Here is a 22,706-nt window from a genome sequence, read left to right as displayed (position 1 = left end):
CACTGCGGGCAAGAGGGCCTTGACTCAGTCAGGCCCCCCCGGAAGTGTGGTCTCCCACAGAGTGGAAGTCCGCGACCGTGACCTAAGAACCACTGAACACCTTTGTCGAGGGGTGCTGAGGGAAACCCGGAAGGTCACGGAGACCTCGAGGCAGAAATCGGAAAGAACGAATGCAACTGCTGAGGTGGGAGGTTACCGGCGGAAGAGGAGGCTGAGCTCCCACAGCGGGGTCCGCCACAGCCGCTGCTGACATCAGGGGAAGGATCGGGAGGGAGACTCAGAGTTCCAGAGACATCGTCTGTGCCTCTCAAGCATGTGTGGGTGGAGACTTCAGCTGAAGAAGTGCACCCAAAGTGCTTACCTCTAACATACTTGGGGTTGAATAAATGTCAGTTTTAATTTTTAATGTTAAGACTCCTTTTTAATCTTCTAAGCTTAGAAGTAATAACTAATAGCTATGAATTAAATAATAATTACTAATTAAGAAGGAATTGTCCTTAGTCATTTCGTGATACATTACCTTTTCTGTGTCTACTCTTCTATGATGCCTGCACAGTATACATTCAGGTACATGCTAATCAGTACTTTCTAAATAAACTATGGGATAATAATATTTGGTCATAAGCCATCACGTTGCTCACAACAGCTAACTTAAGAAATAATTTTGAATTGACCGGAATGAGACTGTAACCTCATCAAGGAAGGAATCTATGTCTTTGCATCTTGTGTTTTCTCTCTTCCTGGCGCCCTAATCTTGAGCTCATCACACTTCTAAGCACTCAATAAATGTTGATGGACTTACTCGCTTCTGCATGTTGAAGCTGCCCCAAGGCAAAGCAGTTAACGAGCCAGGGAGTTCAGGCAGTTGCATATTTTTGTGTTTCATGAAAACATCAATAACTAACTATTAATACTGCGTGGAGCAGATTGTGCCCAGAGTCTTTCAAGGATTCCAACCACAAAAATAATCACATAATTGATCACTTCCCAAAATGCATTCTGGATGGTACTTTAGCTCATTTAAAAAGTACATAAGAAGGTAATTGTAGCATTTGGCTTCTGGCTCATGTTTCTCAGAAATTATTTAAGATCAGAGGAAGAAGTCTTTATGCTTCTTAGGTAGCTTGGCTCCCTACTGATAACCTACTGGTTCAGCTGAAAGTCCGTCTTATTTTTGTTTTATTATCACACGGAGATATTTTTATGATCTCTTTATGTTCTCAGTGAGGAAAGTGAGTCACGGAGAGCTGAAACAACATGCTTGAGACTGCACAATTGTAGGCTGACTCTGGAGCCCATGCTCCTAACCGCAATGTTCCACTGTCTCACTGCTCATCACAGTGGGCGCCCTAGGAGATGCCAGGGTACATGGCACAGCCCCTGCTTCCTGTAAGCTTATGTCCTCGTGTTAGGGGGACAGTAAGCCAACAGGCATCTTCAACACAATGGGTTCACTGATTGTTTGGACGTCGTCCTAAAAGCAACTATGATGATTTCTCTTTGTAGTTTTGTAGATTTGTATGTGTCTCTGGATGCAGAGAGAGGATATTTTAGAAGAAGGGGCAGGGGTAACAGAAAAAAGAGATGGGAAGACTAGTTAGGAAGCTCTAATATAGTCCACACAAGAGATGAGTTGCTAGACGAGGGTGGAGATAATGGAGACCAAAAGAACTGTATTTGAGAAATAATTGTGTGGCAAAAATATCAGGGCTTGTGAAATGATGGATTCAAATTCAAAGTACTTGGCAGAAGCTTCCCATCAGCCAGTTCTGAGTCATGTGCTCAAGCCAAGGGTGCCAGGCATGGGGAGAAGAAAGTTCCAGCTCCCTTCAGCTTCTGCATTAAGATACAGGGTACTCTTTACCGACCAAGGGCTCACACACCCAGGAACACCATTAAGAAAGGAATTCAGATTATGGGTGCCCGGAAAAAGGAACAAATGTCTACTACAGTGTGACAAGGAAGGCGCCATGAGCAAACAAGAGGACCATGGTATCATGAGACAGAAAATCCAGGAGGAGAAGCAGGATTAGGAGACAGAGAAAGAAAAGAGTTCAGTGCTAGGCATGAGGCTTGAGAGATACACTCTTTGATGGAAGTCCTACAACTCATTATAGTAATCCTTTTCATGAATTTCCACGGTTACTAAGAGAAAAAAAAATCCCCGAGTGATGCACAAGACTCAGAAAAAATCTGGCCCTGATTACTATACTAGATTTGTGTCACACCACTGTCTGCCTTGCTTGAGGTATGTCAGTTACACCTGGCTTTCTTTAGGTTCCTCAAATATGTCAAGCCATTTTTGGCCTTAGGACCCATGCGATTTCCCCTGCCTGGAATGCTCTTTTTCCTTCCTCTTAGCTTAGTTCAGCATTTTTAGTCTTCGGATCTCAGATCAAATATCATTTACTATAGGAAGTCTTCTCTACCTTTCAAACTAGAATATGCTCTCTTAACAAAATGATATATTTGTGTAATTTTTCTAATTTAAATTCATCTCACCCACTTAACAAAGACCAGATAAGATTTGTCACCACTTTATCCCAGTGCCCAGCCAGGAAATTCAATATTTGCTGAAGAATGAGTTCACTAGTGGGTGAATTAATGATAGAAAGAATAAATGCATATAAATGTATATAGGCTGGGAGAGTTGGTCCACACACACTGATTTAGAACCATCAGCACAGGGGCGCCTGGGTGGCTCAGTGGGTTAAGCCTCTGCCTTTGGCTCAGGTCACAATCTCAGGGTCCTGGGATCAAGTCCCCCATTGGGTTATCTGCTCAGCAGGGAGCCTGTTTGCCCCTCTCTCTCTGCCTGCCTCTCTACCTACCTGTGATGTGTCTCTCTGTGTCAAATAAATAAATAAAATCTTAAAAAAAAAACAAAAAACAAAAAAAACCATCAGCACACAGATGGGAACTCAAGCCAAAGGAGCAAATGAAATCACTCAAGAAAGAATGAAAGCAGAAGAGCATTTAGGATCTATTAACTATTAGCCATTAAGAATTTCTTAATGTGATTCATGGATCATCCTGCATTGGAACCAACTGGAGATTAGACCAAATAACTTACATTTTTAACTAAGCACTTCCTGGTGATTTCTATGCATTCTAAAATCTGAGAACAACTAACTTTAGGAACCAGTGGAGAAATACCTTGACATAGCCCCAGAAGTTTTTACAGACTAGATGCTCTATGTCCAGGAGAAAGAAGCACAAATGTGTGCAAGTAGCTAAGATTGTGTTGTTGCGCAGAGTACCAGAAGAGGATACAGAAGTCCTGGGTTGATACCTGGTCCCATCACTTGCTGGTTTTACCATCTATATAACTACTGCTAATTACTTGAGGTAAGAGACTTGAGGTTGGCCATAGTCTATCTCATTGATGTTTTATAAAGGCTAAATATATGTGATAGTTAACTTTTAAAAATATTAAAATTTCCTTATGTGTTTAGAAAATGCAAAAGGAATGTTGACCAACTTGGGAATATCCTACTGGTTTCCCTCAGAAAGTAAATACCATGTCAAGCATTCAGTGAATTCATATTCTCTGTGTGTGTGGCTGTCCATGAGAGGGTGTGTATCTTTCACTATAATCACTAAAGAATAGAAAGAGATGACTAAAACCATGGGCTTTCCACAAGACATCACTAAGCTTCAAAAAAGGCATTAAAAAAAGAGGAAGCTTAACCTACATCTCTGAGAAAAAAGATCATATTCAATCTGCCATTTATTGTCGCCACTGTTACATGCAGTCAACAATTTCTTGTATCACAAGTTACACAGAAATGACACCTGGATAATCATGTTGCCTATAATAATATTATGTGAAATAGGAGAATGATCGGATAGCTTGAATGCTAGCCTATGATTTCAGAGAACTGTTTGTAATTATAGGTCTGCTGACAGTTCAGTGCTGTCAGGTAAATCAACATTTTGCCACCTCAGGTCTCCATCATATACAGTTGAATATCAACATTTAATTTCCAAAATCCTAAACTAGGCTGGCAGTAGGTAAGCACATAGAATCTGGAAGAAAAACACCTAATTCTACATCCTGGTTCTGCCACTTAATTTTTTTTTCCTCCCCTTAATTAAGTCACCCTGTTTCTGCTTCTCATTTATAAAATGGAGATAACAGCACCCAGGTAATAGGGTTATTTTGAAGATTGTATGGCTACAGTGTAAAATACTTAGAATTGTGTCTGGCACACAACAAAGGACTCAATAAATGTTATCTATTATCAAGCTACGTACCTTATAGGGCTCTTAAGAAAATATGTATGTGCTTGTGTGTGTCAATACTACATTTTAAACATATGCCCACACAAACATCAAATTTCATACTTCAAAATAAGCAATCTCCTTTTTAAAGTAGTAACTATTCTTGAACTGGGGAAAAAGAGAGGGATAAGTTAGGACAGTGAGGATAGTTGAAAGGAGTAGGGGGGCACCTGGGTGGCTCAGTGGGTTAAGCCTCTGCCTTCAGCTCAGGTCATGATCTCAGGGTCCTGGGATCGAGCCCCACATCGGGCTCTCTGCTCAGCGGGGAGCCTGCTTCTCCCTCTCTCTCTGCCTGCTGCTCTGCCTACTTGTGATTCTATCTCTCTCTCTGTCAAATAAATAAAATAAAATCTTTAATAAAAAAAAAGAAAGGAGTAGGGAGCGATACATTTATTCTAAATAAAATGATGTTGCTCAATATAATTTAGGACCCTTTGGGATTGCCTACAGAGTCATAGCACAGTTGTTCGAACTTGCTGAATGGTAAGCACTTTATCTTCTGAAGACTTCTTTTATTTTGGGGATTAGCTAAGAGCCAGCATGAACCAAGTTTGATGAATGAAGTAGTTGACAAGATTCTATAACATGCTTTTCTTTAAAAGGAGAAGTAGCGGCATACTATAAGTTGAAATAAGACATTAAAAAAAAAAAAAAAAGCCCAGGGGCACTTGGGTGGCTCAGTGGGTTAAAGCCTCTGCCTTCAGCTCAGGTCATGATTCCAGGGTCCTGGGATCGAGCTCCACATTAGGCTCTCTGCTCAGCGGGAAGCCTGCTTCCCTTCCTCTCTCTCTCTCTCTCTCTGTGCCTACTTGTGATCTCTGTCTGTTAAATAAATAAATAAAATCTTAAAAAAAAAAAAGTCCATTAATGCACTTAGTTCTAGATGGTCTTGTAGTCTAAGGAGGTAATCCAAGCTAATAGTTTAACCATGAGAAATAGTTCTATTTGGGTCAGGATATCCCAGCAACCTGGGACTCAGTCTCAAGCCCTTCTGCCTGCTGGCTTTGGACGCCAGCAGAACAACCAGGATTTTTTTTTTTTTTTTAAACCTGTTTTAGGGACTCAGTCCTGATCTTGGACCCTAGCACAGGTAACTAGGTCACTTCCTGATAACTTGTCTAGTATACCACTCCCACTCCCTCTGGGGGAACATTCTGGGATGTTTAGAGCCTTCCCTATTCCCTAGTCCCTCACCAAGTAACCAAGGTCCTATCAGCAAAAAACAGCTTCCTGCTCACCTCAGTTGTCAATCCTCTCTGCTCCCAGCAGCTCTCCACCTCCTCAACTGACATCCAGAGGTAGACTAGCCGATTGTTTAGAAATCACCCATTATCCAAAATATTATTTCCAGGTGGCATCCAGGTGGCAGATTTTCTCTGCCACTTCAGACATCCTCCCCTCCCTCGCTCCTGAGCTTCAGATCCTGAATTACCGCAATGGGTACATCTAGTCCAGGTCCTAGCATCTCCCATTTTAATCTAATCAGTAACAACTGATTAAGCTATACTTTACCATATCTTACATCAGGTTCAGAGTTTATCTCATTCCACGCAGAAAGTTCACAAATGAGTCACAATTTCTATAGAATATCTTTCTTTTTGAACTTGCAGGAAGAATATGAACAATGACGTTAGCAGAAACACAGAAAAACCTATTTATGTGAGATTTTGATATAACACTCTTAAAACTCTGGAATTCGGAAATTTGCACTGCAGTCTCCTAATACTATCTTGAAATCACCATATTTCATTATCAGTTCATATTTTCTTGAAAAATGGGTTCTGTTTTTAACTTTTCTACAAAGATAAGTGTTCCAGGTACATAGTTTGGGAGCCATTAATAATTATAAATAGATAAAGTCTTTGAACTCTACATTTTTATTGTTACTGTTAATAGATGGCATTTATGTATCCTTGTGAATTTCTTCCCTGCCTTCTATAGAATGGTTTCAAGCCTCAAAAACTACTGTTATTAGCACCTCTTTACTCCTAACAAAGTCTTCTAATGTGACAAATGTCACCCTTCCAAATTTCTAAACTGCCTAAAAATGTGATACTACCTCTTAGCCCAAATCATTATTACTCATTTTGTGTTAACAGAGATTACTACTACAGCAATTAACACAATACTGGCTGACCTTGAAGCACATGGGCCAAACCCTTTCATGATAAGACTTACCCACAACTTGCAATGGGATGTCACAGAAATAGCATCATACTTTGGATTCTGTCAGACGTATATCAGATTCCATCAGCAGCTGTATGACCTGGACCTGCTTTTGCTTCTCTGAGCCTTAGTCTCAGTCATCTCATATTTAAAGTGTGGAGATTATGTGTGTGTGTGTGTGTGTATGAATATCTGTGATAACTTCCCAAGATTATAGTGAGAATTAAGTATGTCCTTAAAATTTCTAGAACTGAATCTGTTAGGAAGGCATTAAATATGTATTGGTTTTCTACTCTTTCTCTTTGCTCTGTCTCACACCAGAATATACTTTGAAACCTTTGGTTTCACTTTAAAAAATAAAAATAAAACCAAAGAGAAAAGAAAGAAAGAAAGAAAGAAAGAAAGAAAGAAAGCCAGCCACCCAGGAAAAGAAAGAGAAGAAAACTTTTGGCTCCACTGGGAACTAATCTCCTTATATACACCACCATTATAATTTGTCTCTCTTCTCAAACGGTCTTTGAGTTCCAATCTTGTATCCTAGAAGGATAGAGAAGAATTACTCCCTGTGCATTGGGGTTTTATGTCGAGCAAGAAGTAGAGATGCCAGCTGTTTCTACTGCCTGTAGGGGCCCTTGGCCACTTCATTCTTCACAGGTCTCCTTTCTAGATCATAGTTTATTTCAAAAACTGAAACAAACACTTTATATTACAAGGTAATTCTAAAGCATTAAAAACAAAAAGTTTATTGCTATGCATTGCACTTTAATGGAACACTGACAAATGGCTTGTCTTCTACTACAACCAGTATCGTTACACTTACTTTCAGTAAAGATGTACTACTACTATTACTACTACTACTACTACTACTACTGCTAACAATAATAATGAATCAAACCTCAAGTTTGCAAAAAGAGATAAAATGTGGGATATGTATAATGGTGGGAATTTATTTGTAGACAAAATATGAATTGAATGGTTTCTACAGCAAAATCTCCTAGAATTTTTGAAATAGATAATTTCTAAAATTTTCAGTTTACACACACCTTTCAAGGAATACATCTATTACTTTCTATGCTTTAATGTACAGATATTACCAAAATCTTTGCATAAACGTAATAACCTTCCATTCTGGAGAACTAGGAAGTCATTCTGTACTTGTTTTTAAGTGTGAACATTATTCCTGTGTTTCTTTACAATGATTCTATCTCTTCTAATTTGAAAAGAAAAGCTAAAAACAACTCTAGACAGGCAGGTGAAATATTTGCTACACAGTATTGAGTAGCACTCTTTAAATGTGTTCTGGTGATCACCGGCATCAGAAACACCCATGGCGCATATGAAAAAAGGCAGACCACATCCCTCCTGACCTGGACCCTAAAGTTTGAGAGGCACCTCTTGATAGAATTGGGCCAGCAAAACCCCAAAACTAAGTTGAAATATTTATTCATTTTAAACATTAATCCTGGAATTTAAATAAATTCAACTAAGGTTTTGTAGACGTACAGGTTACACCATCATGGAGAGAATAGCTAGCCTTCTCACAAATGTGATTGAGCCAAAGGAGGAAAAGTCATGCTCTCATTCTCAATCATGTTTTGCTTATTGTATTATGCAGAAATATGTATAGTTTTGAAATGTCCTTTTGATTGAAAGAAAAACAACCAAAATGTATTTTAATTTTATGAGTTCTCCACCATATGTGGAACGAGGTAGTCCAGCAACATAGCAAGTAGTCGAGCATATATTTATCTAGTCAACAAAAACTTATTGAGGGGCGCCTGGGTGGCTCAGTGGGTTAAGCCTCTGCCTTCGGCTCAGGTCATGATCTCAGGGTCCTGGGATCGAGTCCCACATTGGGCTCTCTGCTCTGCAGGGAGCCTGCTTCCTCCTCTCTCTCTCTCTCTGCCTGCCTCGCTGTCCACTTGTAATCTCTCTCTGTCAAATAAATAAATAAAATCTAAAAAAAAAAAAGAACTTACTGAATATTTACCCTATGCCACTGGCCTAGGCTCTAGCATCAAAATAGTAACAGAAAGAAAAATTCACTCATTGACCCTACCAGCTAGTCTAGTAGCAGAGATCTACAATAACCAAATAATTACATACATAAATATAAATTTACAGTTATGATAGGTGCTATGAATTGATGTAGACTTCCTGAGATCCTAACTCTCCAAAGCTGGAGGACATCCATTAACTGAGTAATTTTCACATCAAGGAATTTATACCTATTATCTCATTAGCACAAAGGCAGCTAATAAGTCTCATTGTTTTTGAGTTTGTAAGAAACTTCACTGTTCATGGTACGGCACTGAGTCAATAAATTATGGAATAACTATAAAGGAAATCTCTGTGTCACTAAAAATAATATAGCAGGTGATCACATAATAAGATCTTTCAAATACATATTATGTGAGAAAAGCAAGGTGCAGAACAACATGAATATATGAAATGCAATACTATTTATGTTAAATTCAAAAAGAAAAGAAGTGTATGTGTGCTTATAGAGCGCCAGAAACAAATTACCTTTCTCTGAAGAATAGAAGCTGTTAATTTTACTTTTTACTTTGGAATTTTCTGGCTTTTGTGTGTATGTATGTGTTATTTACAAGGGCACATATAATTCATCAATAACACATACAGTTTTGGATAAAGATCCATGGGCCCTAATACAGAACCACAAAATCAAAACATTGAGTGACAGGACCCTTAAATGTATACATATACATATACATATACACATACTATATATTAATTAATCCTAATATATATAATTAATTTTACAACAACTCTTGTTGGGAACAAGTACTACAAAAGCTCTCCAGATGATTCTAACAATCAGCTAGATTAGGAACCACTGGTCTAATATAATGAAGTCCGAACTTTAGGGAAACATTCTACATCCAATTCCATATCTTTGTTGGAGCCAAAATATTTCCACAACTACTTATGTCTACATATTTCTACAATATTTCTACAACTACTAGAAAACAAAAGGCACACCATGGTAAAAATATCATCAGTTATGTTAATTACAGGTGTCACAGTCTCTTTCAGAATCTACAGACAGCTTGGGAATGGCATTTCAAAACAAAACAAGATTTTTGTTCTGCTAAAGAAAATTTACTTCAAACTCATGTGAGACTCTAATTCCAGGTCAAGTATACTCAGACGTCAAATACATCATCCTTTGAGCTGCTATTGTACTGTATTTTTTGGGCTCTACAAGTCTTGATTTATAAGATGTACCAGGGATTTGAGGCAGAAAAACTGTGAATGAACTATTTTATATCAAAACCCCAGTGCCTTTCATACTATTACTGTTTTTTAAAGAAAATCCCTTCATCGCAATAAGCCTGCGGCTAGTGCTGTCCCTTTCCCAGCATGTTTTTCCACCTTAAAACGTGAATAAACAATCTCTGAAGTAAGGATATGGCTCTCTAAATAACTAAAATAACCATCTATTTAACTCTAGATCCACCCCTTACTATCTGTAAGACATCGAGTAAGTCATGCACATTTTCAGCACCTCAGTTTCCTCACCTGTAAAATGGAATAACCATGGAATCAAATTCATAGTGGTATTGTAAGAAGTAAAAATAAAAACAGAGAAACTTCCTGGAAAATATCTGGTACATAGTAGTATTCAATAATGGGCTCTTATTAGTTCAAAAAGATAAATGCACCCTTCTGTTTATTATAGCATTATTTATAATCGTCCATAAATGGCAGCAATCTAAGGGTCCATCGATTGGACCCATCGAATGGGCAAGGGAGATGTGGGGTGTGTGTTGGTGCATGCACACGCAGATATTATGCAGCTATAAAAAAAAAAAAAAGGATGAGATCTTGCCATTTGTGACAATGAAGGTAGACCCAGAGGGTATTATACTAAGTGAAATAAGTCAGACTGAGAAAGACAAATACCACAGGATTCCACTCATAAGGAGACTCTAACAAATCAGTCAATAAATACATGAACAAACAAAAAGCAGAACCAGACTTACAAACACAGAAAACAAACCGGTGTTCACCAGAGAGGAGAGGGACGGAAGAATAGACAAAATCGGTGAAGGGGAGTGGGGGAGTTATCAGCTTCCAGTTATGGAATGAATACGTCATGGAGATAAAAGGCACAGCATAGGGAACAAAGTCAATGGTACGGTAAGAGCACGGCATGGTGACAGATGATAGCGACACTTGTGGGGAGCACAGCATAATGTAGAAGTTGTCAAATCATTACGTTGTACACTGAAACTAATGTAAGATTGTATGTCAAGTATACTCAAATTTAAAAATTTACTATTTAATAATGATAATCTTCCATTTCTAATCATACTTCTGAATTCTCGAAAAATAAAGTCATAATCTTAGCAATTAAGGCCACACTTAAGATTTTGATGTGACTTTGAAGCTTGTTGTGTGTTTTTTTTTTTATTAATATTCTGTTTGACTTGATTCAGGCTTTAATCCAACACGTATTAACTCGGTGCCAACTCTGTATAAAGCACTGATCTAGGCACAGTGCAAATGAAAAACAAAAAAAGAAGACAAACCTCTCATCTCTAGATTACTTTAGAAGAGCAAATGAGAATTGTGCACAAACTGTCATTATGTAAGGCGGAAGCCAGTACCATAAGAGGCAAGTATCTGGGAATTCAGAAGAGACAATAGTTAATTCCACTTGACAGGTGATCCCGGGCCGGAGGTGGGAGATCCGAGTCACTATCATGGTATAGGGTTTAGGCCAGCTACACAAAAGGCACCACTCAGCAGGGTTCAGCAACAAGGGAAGAAGAGGACCTCATGGAGTTTCTGGCTACACACGGTCCAAAATCTCTTTCCCACTGGCATGCTATTCAAGGTGAAGGCCCTCAAAAACAATATGACCAAATATCCATATGTATAAATACTGGGGTCATTAGAATTCCTCTTCACCAGGACCCTGTAGACAAAGTGGAAATAATTCACATTTATGAGCTTATAATTCCATAAAGCTCTATCAGGGAAACAGTATCCCATGGAGTTTCACAGCAAGAGCTCTACAATCTAATCTTGCCAGATTAGTAATGGAGAAAAGACAGCACTGCTACCCAATGATGACTAGGTAGTCATGGAGAGAAAAATATGTTGGCAACTGCCCAAAGCCCAGTAAGCAGATGGCCTTGGGCACAAAATCCATCATGACGATTGGCACCTCATTGGGATGCTCGAAGCAGTGAAGGGGCCTGAAAAATGCCCTTCTTTGGCTGCCCTTTCTCCTGAGGCATATTGGTGGCACAGGAGGGAGAGAACTGCCTGGCTCCTGCCAAAGGGAGAAAAGATGGCCTTTAAAATCTAGGCTACTGCAGCCTCCTGGGTAGTCAATCTGGTGCCTTTCAAGCGACCAAAGAGCATCTTAAGGATGTGTGTCTGATTTCCTCTAGGACAGATGATCCCCAACAGATTCCATTCAAAGCTGGCTCAAGGATAACAAGCCAAGCTCCAAGATGGTGGAGGAGGGTCTAGGTCCTCAGTAGCCAGGGCTAGTGAGTCAGCTATACGGTTCAACGTTGTCTTACCTATTTGAGGATTCTTAAATGGGTGATGTATAGCCAGCTGCGTGAATTTCTGTTCTCTAAGGTTAAGTGCACCTGGATGATTAAGGTTGTTAACTACTTGAAGGGGCAATACCCATAGCAATCTATTGTGTAGATGCTTGCTAATTTGGAATTTTTCAAAGTTAATGAAGATTCATTTTTTTTTCTGAAACATATGGTTTTGTAATATTTATAATACTGCCTAATAGTTCAAATATTTTAACCACTTGGCATTAAAACATCAATTATATCACAACATGACACACATGCACACAACACATACCGGTTAGTCTTAATACGCTCTTGAGTAGACTTCTCTGAACCCACAGCAAATAAAATACAATGGCAAACTGCTGGCCTTTATCCCAAGAAACTATTAACTGAGTTTCAGTCATAAGGATATCTAACTATTATATATCACTCTTAAATAATAGAGTTGTTATTCCAATATGAATTGTTATTTGCACAAAATTTTGACTATTCCCTACTTTCACAGTGGTTTTAAATATAGTTGAGAATTACCTCCTAAAAACAACAACAAAGTCACAGCCAATGTACCCAAGATCCCTTTGACTTAGGTTGTACTTAAATTAATAGGGTGTGTTGTTTTATATAAACATATTTGTTTAGAGCAGATAATCTTAATTGTTATTTCAATTACCTTAGGGCCTAAAACAGTTTAACAATAAAATTTTCTGATTATTCAAGAATCCACCCATATCAATGAGAAAATGACCAGTTTGGAGGAGTGTCTGATCACAATTTTGTTCAAGACAAGGATGCTATAATCAGCTACTAGCAGCAGAAATTGTTATATTACCTCATAATGGCAAGTACCAGTTAATCACATAAATATATACCTTTATGAAATATTATGTAAATACTTCAGTTAAAGATTATAATACCATAAATAATGAAAATTTTAAAACATAATTCATTACAACTGAGATAATCAAACTATCCCAGAGATATAAAGTGATAAGCATGCAAATAAAATAAATGGTAAGGGATTGGGGTAAGTGTGGGTGAAGTTTAAATGAAAATAAAAAGTAAAAAAAAAAAGAAAAAAGTTCTTATTTCTAAGTGGCTAATTTTCACATGTGTGTCATCCAAAATTGTTTCCCCAGAAAATCAAGTAAAATTGTTAAATAAGGTACTCTTTCATTTCCTTAAGTGTGGAGAGATTTCCAATCCACTCCTTAAAGGGGAACTTGACTCTACTCAATATTGACTCCTACTCAAAGAGTGACTCATGATCATTCAGGCCTGGCCTAGGGTTTTGGCTCTATTGTACTTCCTCAACTGCATCAATAAACAGTGAGGGAGGCAGCAGTCCTACATGGGGCTGGTTAGGGTTGGCTGTGCAAACCCACCTCTTCCTACGGGCAGACCCCAAACTATAGATTTGATGGAAAAGGGAGTGATTATCCTGGAGGTCCAACTTTCCTAATTCTTTAAGATTAACTACATCATTCTCCTCATCCCTATAAACCTAATAGAACCAAAGAATAATCCCAGGCTGGTCTTTGATTTTACCTCACGCTCTTTTTCATGACTGATGCCACAAAGTTAGTTAATATGAAATGGGGTTTGTACCAATGTTAACAGAGAAATCTTGATCCACAGACAGTAAGGCTCATTTTAGTATGACCTACTTGAGAACACTTTGATTTCAAATCATCAAGCCCAGCCTGTTGGGGGAGCAGAGTAAAATAATACCCTTTTCAAAATAAACATGCAAATTTCTTGCAAATACATTCTTTTCCAAAGAGTAAACACAAACATACTCTAAAGAAGCACCGACCACCCAATGTTAAAATACAACTAGCTCAAAATGTAGCACATAAACATGAGTACCTCCAGCCAGGATCTTCTCTTCCAGTTCTGCCATTTGCTTCTTATAAGCTTTCAAAGCTGCTTCTTTGAAAGAGGGGCGGATTCTCTTTGGCTTTGTGATTTCCACTGGCTGTTCAGGGATGTTTTGGTTTTCATCTTCTTTTATTTCCATTTCAGCTGATGTTTCATTTAAGGGTTCCAATCCCCCTTCACTAACCACATCATCTCCTTGCCCATCATAACCCTCATCTTGTGGAGTTTCATAGGGTGTTTCATATGAAGGGTGATCATATACCTGCATTTGCTCATCTGTTTCAGTCATACTAGTCCTATTTTCTAGCTTAGCAAGGACTTGTTCCATCACTTCAACATAATCTGTCTCGTTATCAGCAACTGGTTCACTATAGTCCTCCTCATCCTCTGCTTTGTAGTAAAAAGGCTCTGTGTAGACATCAGAGTCAAGGGTGGTACTTGATTCATTTGCAGTTGATTGGGATAATGTCCGAAATCTCCCCATTAAGGAAGAGCCACTGTCTTCATACCCACTGAGACTCTGGGTGCTTTTGTTCCATACCACCTCCAAGGCTGATTTAGCCCTCTGTAATGTAGATCCAAATTTTGGAAAGCTGAAAGCCTTATCAGAAAGGTCAATGCTTAATCGACTATGCCACGATTTGGGTGGGGCATCCTCTGAGTCATCACTTTGCAATTCACTTTGACTTCCATACATCATGGGCAATTGGTTTTGATTTTGGTACAGCTCATTAGAATTAGCTTCCTGATAAGAATCATACTGGCCAACCCATTGGCCCCGTGGCTCATTATCCAACCCAGGGCACGGAGATGAGTTGTCATCTTGGGTGAAATCATAGCTCTCAGAGTCATCCTGAACATCACTGTGGCACTTTCCCAAGTCTTCTAGGTCTTTATTATAAATGTCTAGCTGTTGATCAGATAGACTGTTTGTGTCATAGTCAAGAGCTTCCTGGGTGGATGAATCCAAACCTAAGTCAGCTCCTTGCTCTGCTTGATTCCATTCCTTCCAAGGAGAAAGATCCTCCTGCAAAGAGAACTGAGAATCACTGTAATGACTTTGGTCTCCAGAGGCACACACCATGCCATTACTCATTCCACTATCCACAGTTTCTGTGTTCCCAATTTCACTCTGCCCTTGGACACCTTCCATGGCCCCATTCAAATGTTGATCCTGCAGACTGTCATACAAGGTGGGTGTGCCCTCCTGTTTCCTCTGCCAAAGTTCCCGGTCTGAAGATGACAGGAGGGAGTTTCCATTAGCTCTAGTAAAAAACTGGTTTTCTGAAAAATCCTCTGAGTAAGACTGACACAGTTTGGAAAAATCGGATTCAGAACGACTAAGTTTAGCAGTGAAAAAATCACTCTGTGAATGCCAGAGGGGTGTAGCATCTGCATAACGGGTTGCAGTTTGTTTTTCCAAATTATCTGATTCTGGCAATTGTGAGGAAATTTTATCATAATCAGATTTATTTGAAATTCTGCTGCTACTCGCAGTTTTATTCTTGGCTCTAGCATTGTGTGATTTTGAACTTGACTTGGAAGTACTTTCTTTTGTTGGAAACTCTGACTTGGAAAGCACAGCGTAACTGTTTCTATTGAGGTCAGGTTCCAGCTCTCCATCACTGTCATCAGGTGACTGCCAATTGTTCTTCTTGCTTTTGGGCTCCGGAGTAGACAGCTTTATATCCATGCTCTCATATGTCTGGGAGGACGGTATCCCTCTCTCTTTTCTTTCTCTTATATCATGAGTAAGAATATCTGTTGAGATTCCGATTCCTGTTCCTTTGAGTTTGTAGGATTTTTTTAAGACGGAATCCCTTTGCTGAGGGGTTTCAAAGTACACAAGTATGGGTCGAGGCTTTGCATTTGGGCAGTCCCTCTGGTGCCCTATCCTTTGAGCAAATTCAATTTTAATAGCATTTGGTGCATCTGAGAAACCCATTTTATCTATTAGAATTTGATATACCACACTTTCAACATATTCGAATCTTTCTTCAGGCACATTTAGAAATCTCAGGCTTGCCTTGCTACCCATATGACCTAAATGTTTAATATAATCATGGATGTCTCTGGTTTCCCTTCGAGACTGGACAAACCCTGTACGTAGCTGTTCAATTTCACTTTGTACAACCTCCACACTGCTGGAGATCTCATCGATGGAATGCTTGAGAGCATTGACATGCCCTCGTAGTTCAGAAAGTTCTGTTTCAATCTGACTTATACCCTGAAGTTCCTTAAAGATCATTTCCATGACATCGTGTGTTTGGCTAATGCACCCAGAGGAACTGAAACCTGGTTCCAGGGGATTTGTCTTTGGGTTTCTTGCAGTTCTGTCCAAAGATTTACTTCTTATTCCCCAGGTTTTCTTCATTGTGCTCAACTCTGAATCTGACGAGACACACTCCTGACTCTTTTTCCATTTTCTCAGTTTGCGTAATGCTCCTAGTTTCAAGCTATGTAGAGTGCGTTCTCCATCGGAACTGCCCTCAGAGGGGGCCAGGCTGCTTGAACTCTTTCTATTGCGTCTAACTGGCATTGTGTGTGTTGATTGCGCCTGGTTTTCTGTACTACTCCTTAGTTCATTGAGTGATTCCGAATAGGAACTCTCGATGGAAGATAACTCTTGAAGCCGATCCTCATTATCACTGTTGGTTACATTAATATTCTTTTGGAGGCCATTGGCAATAGCTACTCGGTAACTGAATGTTGGCGAGAGGGAAAACTCTTTATTAACCCCCTCCTCTTCGGTGGATAAATTGCGAGTAGATGAACACTTTGCAATCTTCTTTACAGTGCTTTTTAAGGTATTGGAAAATTTGGGGGTTTTGGTCTGGCCAGCAGTAGGAAAGTCTTGATCCTTTTTCTGCTGATGATTCTCTTTTTTTTTGGTTGTATTTCCCAATTTCTTTGTAAACATTCCTTTGCAAAGCTTATGTATGTAAGGTAAAATCAGGCTCTTGAAAAGATTAGCCACCATGGAGAGCAATTAGTGCAAGCTTTTCTGCCCCAAAGAAGTAAACAAGGTATCGGGATGAAAATCTGTAAATTCAAGGCAAGCATCTCTGTTCAGATCTTCTGTGAATTATTGAAAATAGCAGGCAGGGCAGCCATGGCTCCGCTGCCGTGTCACAGTCCCGTGAAAACCAGAAGCAAAGCTCCATTTATGAAAGACATTCTCTCCGGGCGAAAGGGTTTCATGACTCTCTCTCATTTCCACATAACTTCATAGAGTGTCTAAAAGAAAGGAAGGTTAAAATGAATATCAGAATTCAATTCTAGATTTATCCCATTTCTAACATTTTTCAGAAGTATTCAAGATACACAGTGTGTGAAAAATTGCCGGGGTCAGGAGGCAGGGGCATATCTGAATTTCAGTACGCGTTTACTTTTAAAATAATTGTAAAGCAAATCCTTACCAATAACTATGTTTAAGTTATATTTTTCTTCCTAAATCACTTATGGGTGGACACAACTGAACTGAATAAATGAACTGACATAGTAATAAAAGGTAACAATGGTTATTTAGGAAAGGCTATGTAAGAAAATAAGCAAATTCAAAAAGCTATATTGACTACATGACATTATCATTTCCACCTTATTTCCTTTCTTAAAAGTACATTTACTTATACAAACATAAGCATAAGCATTCAAAATTTAATGTTCTCCCTATCCTAGACATTCAAAATTCATCAAATTAATATTATTTATGTATGTAAGACCTTTTCTTATTCAAATAACATTTTCTTTTTCTAGGTATTCAATGACTGGGAATTTCTTAAATAATAAAGTAACCCAAGTGAGAAATATTTTATCTGATGAAATAAATACCAAGAGGAAATATATTTGAAAACATAGATAATATATCCAAATTTTGAGAGGACATGACTTGGAAGAGTTGAGCCATCCCAATCAACTGGCACAGCCTTATGGCAGATAAGGGGAACCCATCCCTAGGCTAGAACTATGACTGGAGATCGAGTACCAAATTACAAAAGGAAATTGTGCCACAAATTAGATGTGCCCACGGATAACCAAACCGGGCATATATAATTCATCCAGTGATTCGGTATTTTATAATGCATGTGACCACACCAGCAACTAATCTTTATGATGATTAGTTTCTTGAATTACATGAAGTAGAAGAAGAAGCAAAGGGAGAAGGAAGAGAACAAAGTTTACATTCAATTTCCTGGCTCACCAGCACCACGCCTTGTATGTGGTAGAATTCAAATAAAATTTGGTGGGACTAAACTTAACTACTTTACAGTTGAAAGATACCACAGAGTAATGGTAGCAGCCAAAAGTCTTTGCTAACGTTGAACTACTTATTTGGGTAGGTAAATAATTGACGTAATTCTTTAAAGAATACATCATAAACTGCATATGGTTTTAGGAGCTGGCTGACTCTTTATAAGCTCCCTCTGCTTGGAAATCTGCCATGTTTACTTCACTTGCATTCTTCAGGGACTCAGGGGAAAACATGCTCTGGCCAGGAGCCAAGTTTCACAAGAAACAGAGCAACGTAAGTGAGAAAGGGAAGCATAAAGATGGAGGAGAGAAAGAGACCAATTCTAAAGAAGCCCTTGTCTTTGGGGTTTCATAAACTGTTAAAGAGTCTAATTCCTCTTGTCTAAGACAATTTGATATTCATTCATAATTACAAGCCAGGACCTGTTTTCTACTAATATAAATGTCAAGAAATTGACTCTTGAATTAAATTTTAAAAATACTTATTGTACCCCTAGACAACCTTTCCTTGTGGAGAGAAGACTTTGGAAATTTAAGTGAGAGGAAGGAAAGGAAATTATTTTAAAACCAACTTTCACACCATATTCTACTAATCACTCAACCCAAGATTCTGAGTCTATCAAACCTCAAAACAAATACTTCTTGCTTGGGGCACCTTGGTGGCTCAGTGGCTTAAAGCCTCTGCCTTCGGCTCAGGTCATGATCTCAGGGTCCTGGGATAGAGCCCCACATCGGGCTCTCTGCTCAGCAGGGAGCCTGCTTCCCTTCCTCTCTCTCTGCCTGCCTCTCTGCCTACTTGTGATCTCTGTCTGTCAAATAAATAATAAATAAAATCTTTTTTAAAAAGTACTTCTTGTTTGAATTAGAGCAACAATTTTGTCAATGCCTCTGATGTTTCATGAAATTACTATGCATTTCCTGACCTGCATTATTTGCTCAGAACTATTGTCCTAGGCAATAATTATTGGCAAAATTTTGAGCAGGAAAGTTCAAACTGAATTGAAGTCCTGCCTAAAAAAAAAAAAAGAAAAAAGAAAAAAGAAACAAACAAACCAAGGGCGTGTGTGCACTGTTGTACCTACAAACTCACTTGCTCTACATTCCAGCCACACAGAGTGACTTGTTATTCGCTAAGGGCTCTATGCTCCTTCACGCCTCAGTAACTTTTCTGTTCCCTACCTAGAATATCATTTGTATCTCGCCCATCCTGTCTATAAAAATTGTATTTAAACTCCAGAATCATTTGTCCTGTGAACACTTCACCAGCCACCCACATTGAGCTTTCCTCTCTTTGCCACACTCTCCTATAACCCAGTTCACAGGCAATTAGAACTTTTCTGTGTTACAGTCTTCTTTCTTTCTCCATTCATGATGTCCTCTTTAAGGATAAAAACTATAACTTGCCTCAGCATACATGATAAGCTCTCAATAAATGTTTACTGAATAATTGGCCTCAGTATGAAGTTCTGGTTAAATAAGAAGAATAAAGCCTAGAGATCAGTGGTATAGCATAGTGCTAAGAGTTAATAATGTTGTATTATATACATAAAATGTTTGCCATGAGGGTCGATTTTATGTTAAGCGTTCATATCACAAAATAGTAATTTAAAAAAAGGTGGGTGGAAACTTTTGGAGATGATGGATATGTTTGTGGCATGGACTGTGGTGATGGTTTCACAGGTTTATATTTATTTTAAACTAATTTTAAAGAAAAAAGAATTGACCTCCACTTCAGCCACTTACTAAATACCTTCATCTGGTTGCCCCAAATTAAACTCCATCCAACCTAGTCATTTTTGTGAATTATTAATCTCATGATTATAGATAATTATTATTATAGTTGTCTAATTCCTCAGGACATATACCCAGGAGTCATTCTAGCTTCCATATGATCCATCCTGGGTCCAAACTGATATGAGTATGTGACCTCATCCTGCTAGTAATGCCTTAGTTCCGAACCCCACAATTTCTCATCTGAACTATTATCATTGTACTCTCTGTGGTCTTCCCAACTCTAACCTGGCCCTTCTTTCAAATCCTCCTCTCTAAACTTAATAAAAGTTATAAGTCCTCCTACTTAAAACTCTGCCAGTTTTAGCAGATGCACTCTCTGTCACTCCCATGAGCACATCTGTCCCAGCCACACTAAGGTGTAACAGTTCCTGATTACCATATTGTTGCCTCACCAGTGTGCCTTTTTCCATGCTCTTCCTTCTGCCTCCAATAACTCATCCTTTCCTTTACCTCCACATGTCTCTCTCATGAACATCTCTAGAATATCTATATATCCTAGACCCAGCAGGGACCAACATCAACCTGTTTGACCTCCCCAGAGTCAGCACTTCTTACCGTGGGCTCCCACAATGCCTTCAATGTACCTTTTTTATGGTAACTCTGACAGTAATTATTTATGTAAAATACATTATCTATGTCTCTATCTCTCAAATAGGACTGTGAACTCTTGGAAAGCTAAGGTCATGTTCTTTTTAACTTTAAATATCCATATCACAAATTACATAGTAAATTCATGATGTTTGTTGTACAAATGAGTGACTATGTAAATGAGTGAATAGAAAAATAGTAAGTCCATGAGTTAATAGATAAACAATGGAGATCCAAGAAGCCTGAGATAGCTGTGCTGGACTTTAAAAATCCAGAGAATGAGATGCAGTCAGAGCAAAAGGCATGTATCATAAACATCCATGTCCCGTCCCAAGAGGGAGAAGTATCCACCTTGAAGAAAGACGGGGACCAAAGAGAGAGAAGCCTGGATGGGCAAAATGGTAACAGAATGTGACAAATTTTGAAACTTAGGTTGAGAAGTTCCCTTTATGCGGAAAGGGGGTTAAGGAGATGGAGAGAAATCAGGATATCATCATATGATTCTCAACTACCTGTATGCAAAATCTTACACTTCCCCCCTAGTTGTGTTACCTTTATTAACACAGCCATGCACTAATTTGGGTAATAAAGTTTGGGGATAAGATTAAAGAGTTTGAGAAGATCTTTGAGGGAAATTAAAATATTAGACTATGTTTTTACAGCAAGGCTAGTAATAGTATTTCATTGTTACTATGTGCCAAGCACCACAATTTTCTAAAATTTACCTCATTTCATTTAATTCCCATAATTGTGTGAGCTATGTATTATTATTTTCCAGATAATGTAGCTGCAATTTCAAGTTTTTAGGAAATTTGACTTAGGTCATGTAATTAACAAGAAACACAACCTGACTCCAATCCCAGATTCGGACTGCAAGTTTATTAGCTCTGAAAAGCATACTAGGGTTGAATGGGAAGTAAAATACCTTTCACAGGTATGTTAAATTCATTTTGTAAGAGAGCTATTTAATATGACTATAAAGCTAGGTGCCCTACTGAGCTAAAAGAGCTAATGAACCTTTAAACAGTAACTTATTGCTAAATCCTTACCAGAATTAAGTTAAAGCATTGTCAGATCAATAAACAATTTTATGTTTCTTACCAAATGCACTAAAGTAGGTGAACTAGGTATTTATGTATCAAAATTCTTTTAACAAAAATGATCAAACCAGAAGGTGATTAAGAGGTTTATCCTAAGCTAATAAATTATTCTTTAAAAAGTAAACAGAAAGACTCATTTCCCCAAGAATGAAGGTTAAAGGAACTGTGTATTTTTATTCTTGGTAAGTAGATATTATGTGAATTTCTTTATCCAACTATAGCCCATCTACATTTTTTACTCACTCCCACTGCTGCTACTTTAGGAGTAAATAATCATATCAAGTACCGATACAGCTATAAGAGCTTTGGAATCTACAAAGTATTTTTGTGTTTATCAACTCATATGGTCTGCATGGTAACCTAGTGAAGTTATTATCTGCAGTTCATGGTTAACGATGGTAAGTCTCTTACTTGCTAAAGTAATTGCCTGGGAATCCTAACTCCAAAACTTGACTCATTCACTATAGTAATAATGTACATTTTCCTTACTTTAAACAAGTAATACTCTAATACCTTAATAAACTCAAATAATATTCCCCACCATTCTAAACCATGCCAAGAACTGATTTCTACCTAAATTTCCCTACATATTTTTTTTTTCTTTTTAGTCTCCTTCTAAATACTATTGCATACCCTCTACACTGGGCTGCTTTCTGGTTCCATGGATGCAATTATTCTTTCATTGTTTCTTTTATTCTTGCTCTTCACCCTGCCTAGAATACCTTCCAGCTATACTGATCTCAATCATTTAAAGAATAAATCAAGACTAATCTTTTCCACTGAAGTTTCTTTAATTATTCTGTTATCTTCTCCTTTTCATATAATTTTTATAACCTGGACCATGATATTTAGTCCTTAATTATCTTCTACTCATCATATAGCTCTGTTACACGTTTTCCATTTTTTTTATCATGTTCAATTAGACAACATACAGTACATCTTTAGTTTTTTATGTAGTTAGTGCTCAACAATTTTCAGTTGCGTATAATACCTAGGGCATGTTTTCCATTTTTAATGCTTATTTTAGGTCATACTTTGCCTTGAGTGCTTTGTATAGGTTACTACATTAAAGTTT

General features: G+C 38.2%; 2 protein-coding genes across 2 annotated transcripts in view; both read right to left on the bottom strand.

The window, feature by feature from the left end:
• Positions 1 to 16,878, bottom strand: part of UNC13C (unc-13 homolog C) — a gene marked incomplete at both ends in the record, with an annotated part of 558,183 nt that extends 541,305 nt beyond the window's left edge. Inside the window, one exon of the mRNA XM_080807399.1 lies at positions 13,887 to 16,878. Within this exon, the coding sequence (XP_080663525.1) occupies positions 13,887 to 16,878 (2,992 nt within the window). The remainder of the gene's footprint in view (positions 1 to 13,886) is intronic.
• Positions 16,879 to 19,091: 2,213 nt separating this feature from the next.
• Positions 19,092 to 22,706, bottom strand: part of LOC308346600 (thrombospondin type-1 domain-containing protein 4-like) — a gene marked incomplete at both ends in the record, with an annotated part of 61,802 nt that continues 58,187 nt past the window's right edge. The window contains one exon of the mRNA XM_080809667.1: positions 19,092 to 19,160. Coding sequence (XP_080665793.1) covers positions 19,092 to 19,160 — 69 coding nt within the window. The remainder of the gene's footprint in view (positions 19,161 to 22,706) is intronic.

Source organism: Martes martes (assembly GCF_963455335.1).
Source record: "Martes martes genome assembly, chromosome: 7".
In the NCBI taxonomy this organism is placed as follows: domain Eukaryota; kingdom Metazoa; phylum Chordata; class Mammalia; order Carnivora; family Mustelidae; genus Martes; species Martes martes.
The sequence above is the reverse complement of the archived record's forward strand: the minus strand, read 5'-3'. Positions and strand labels throughout refer to the sequence as shown.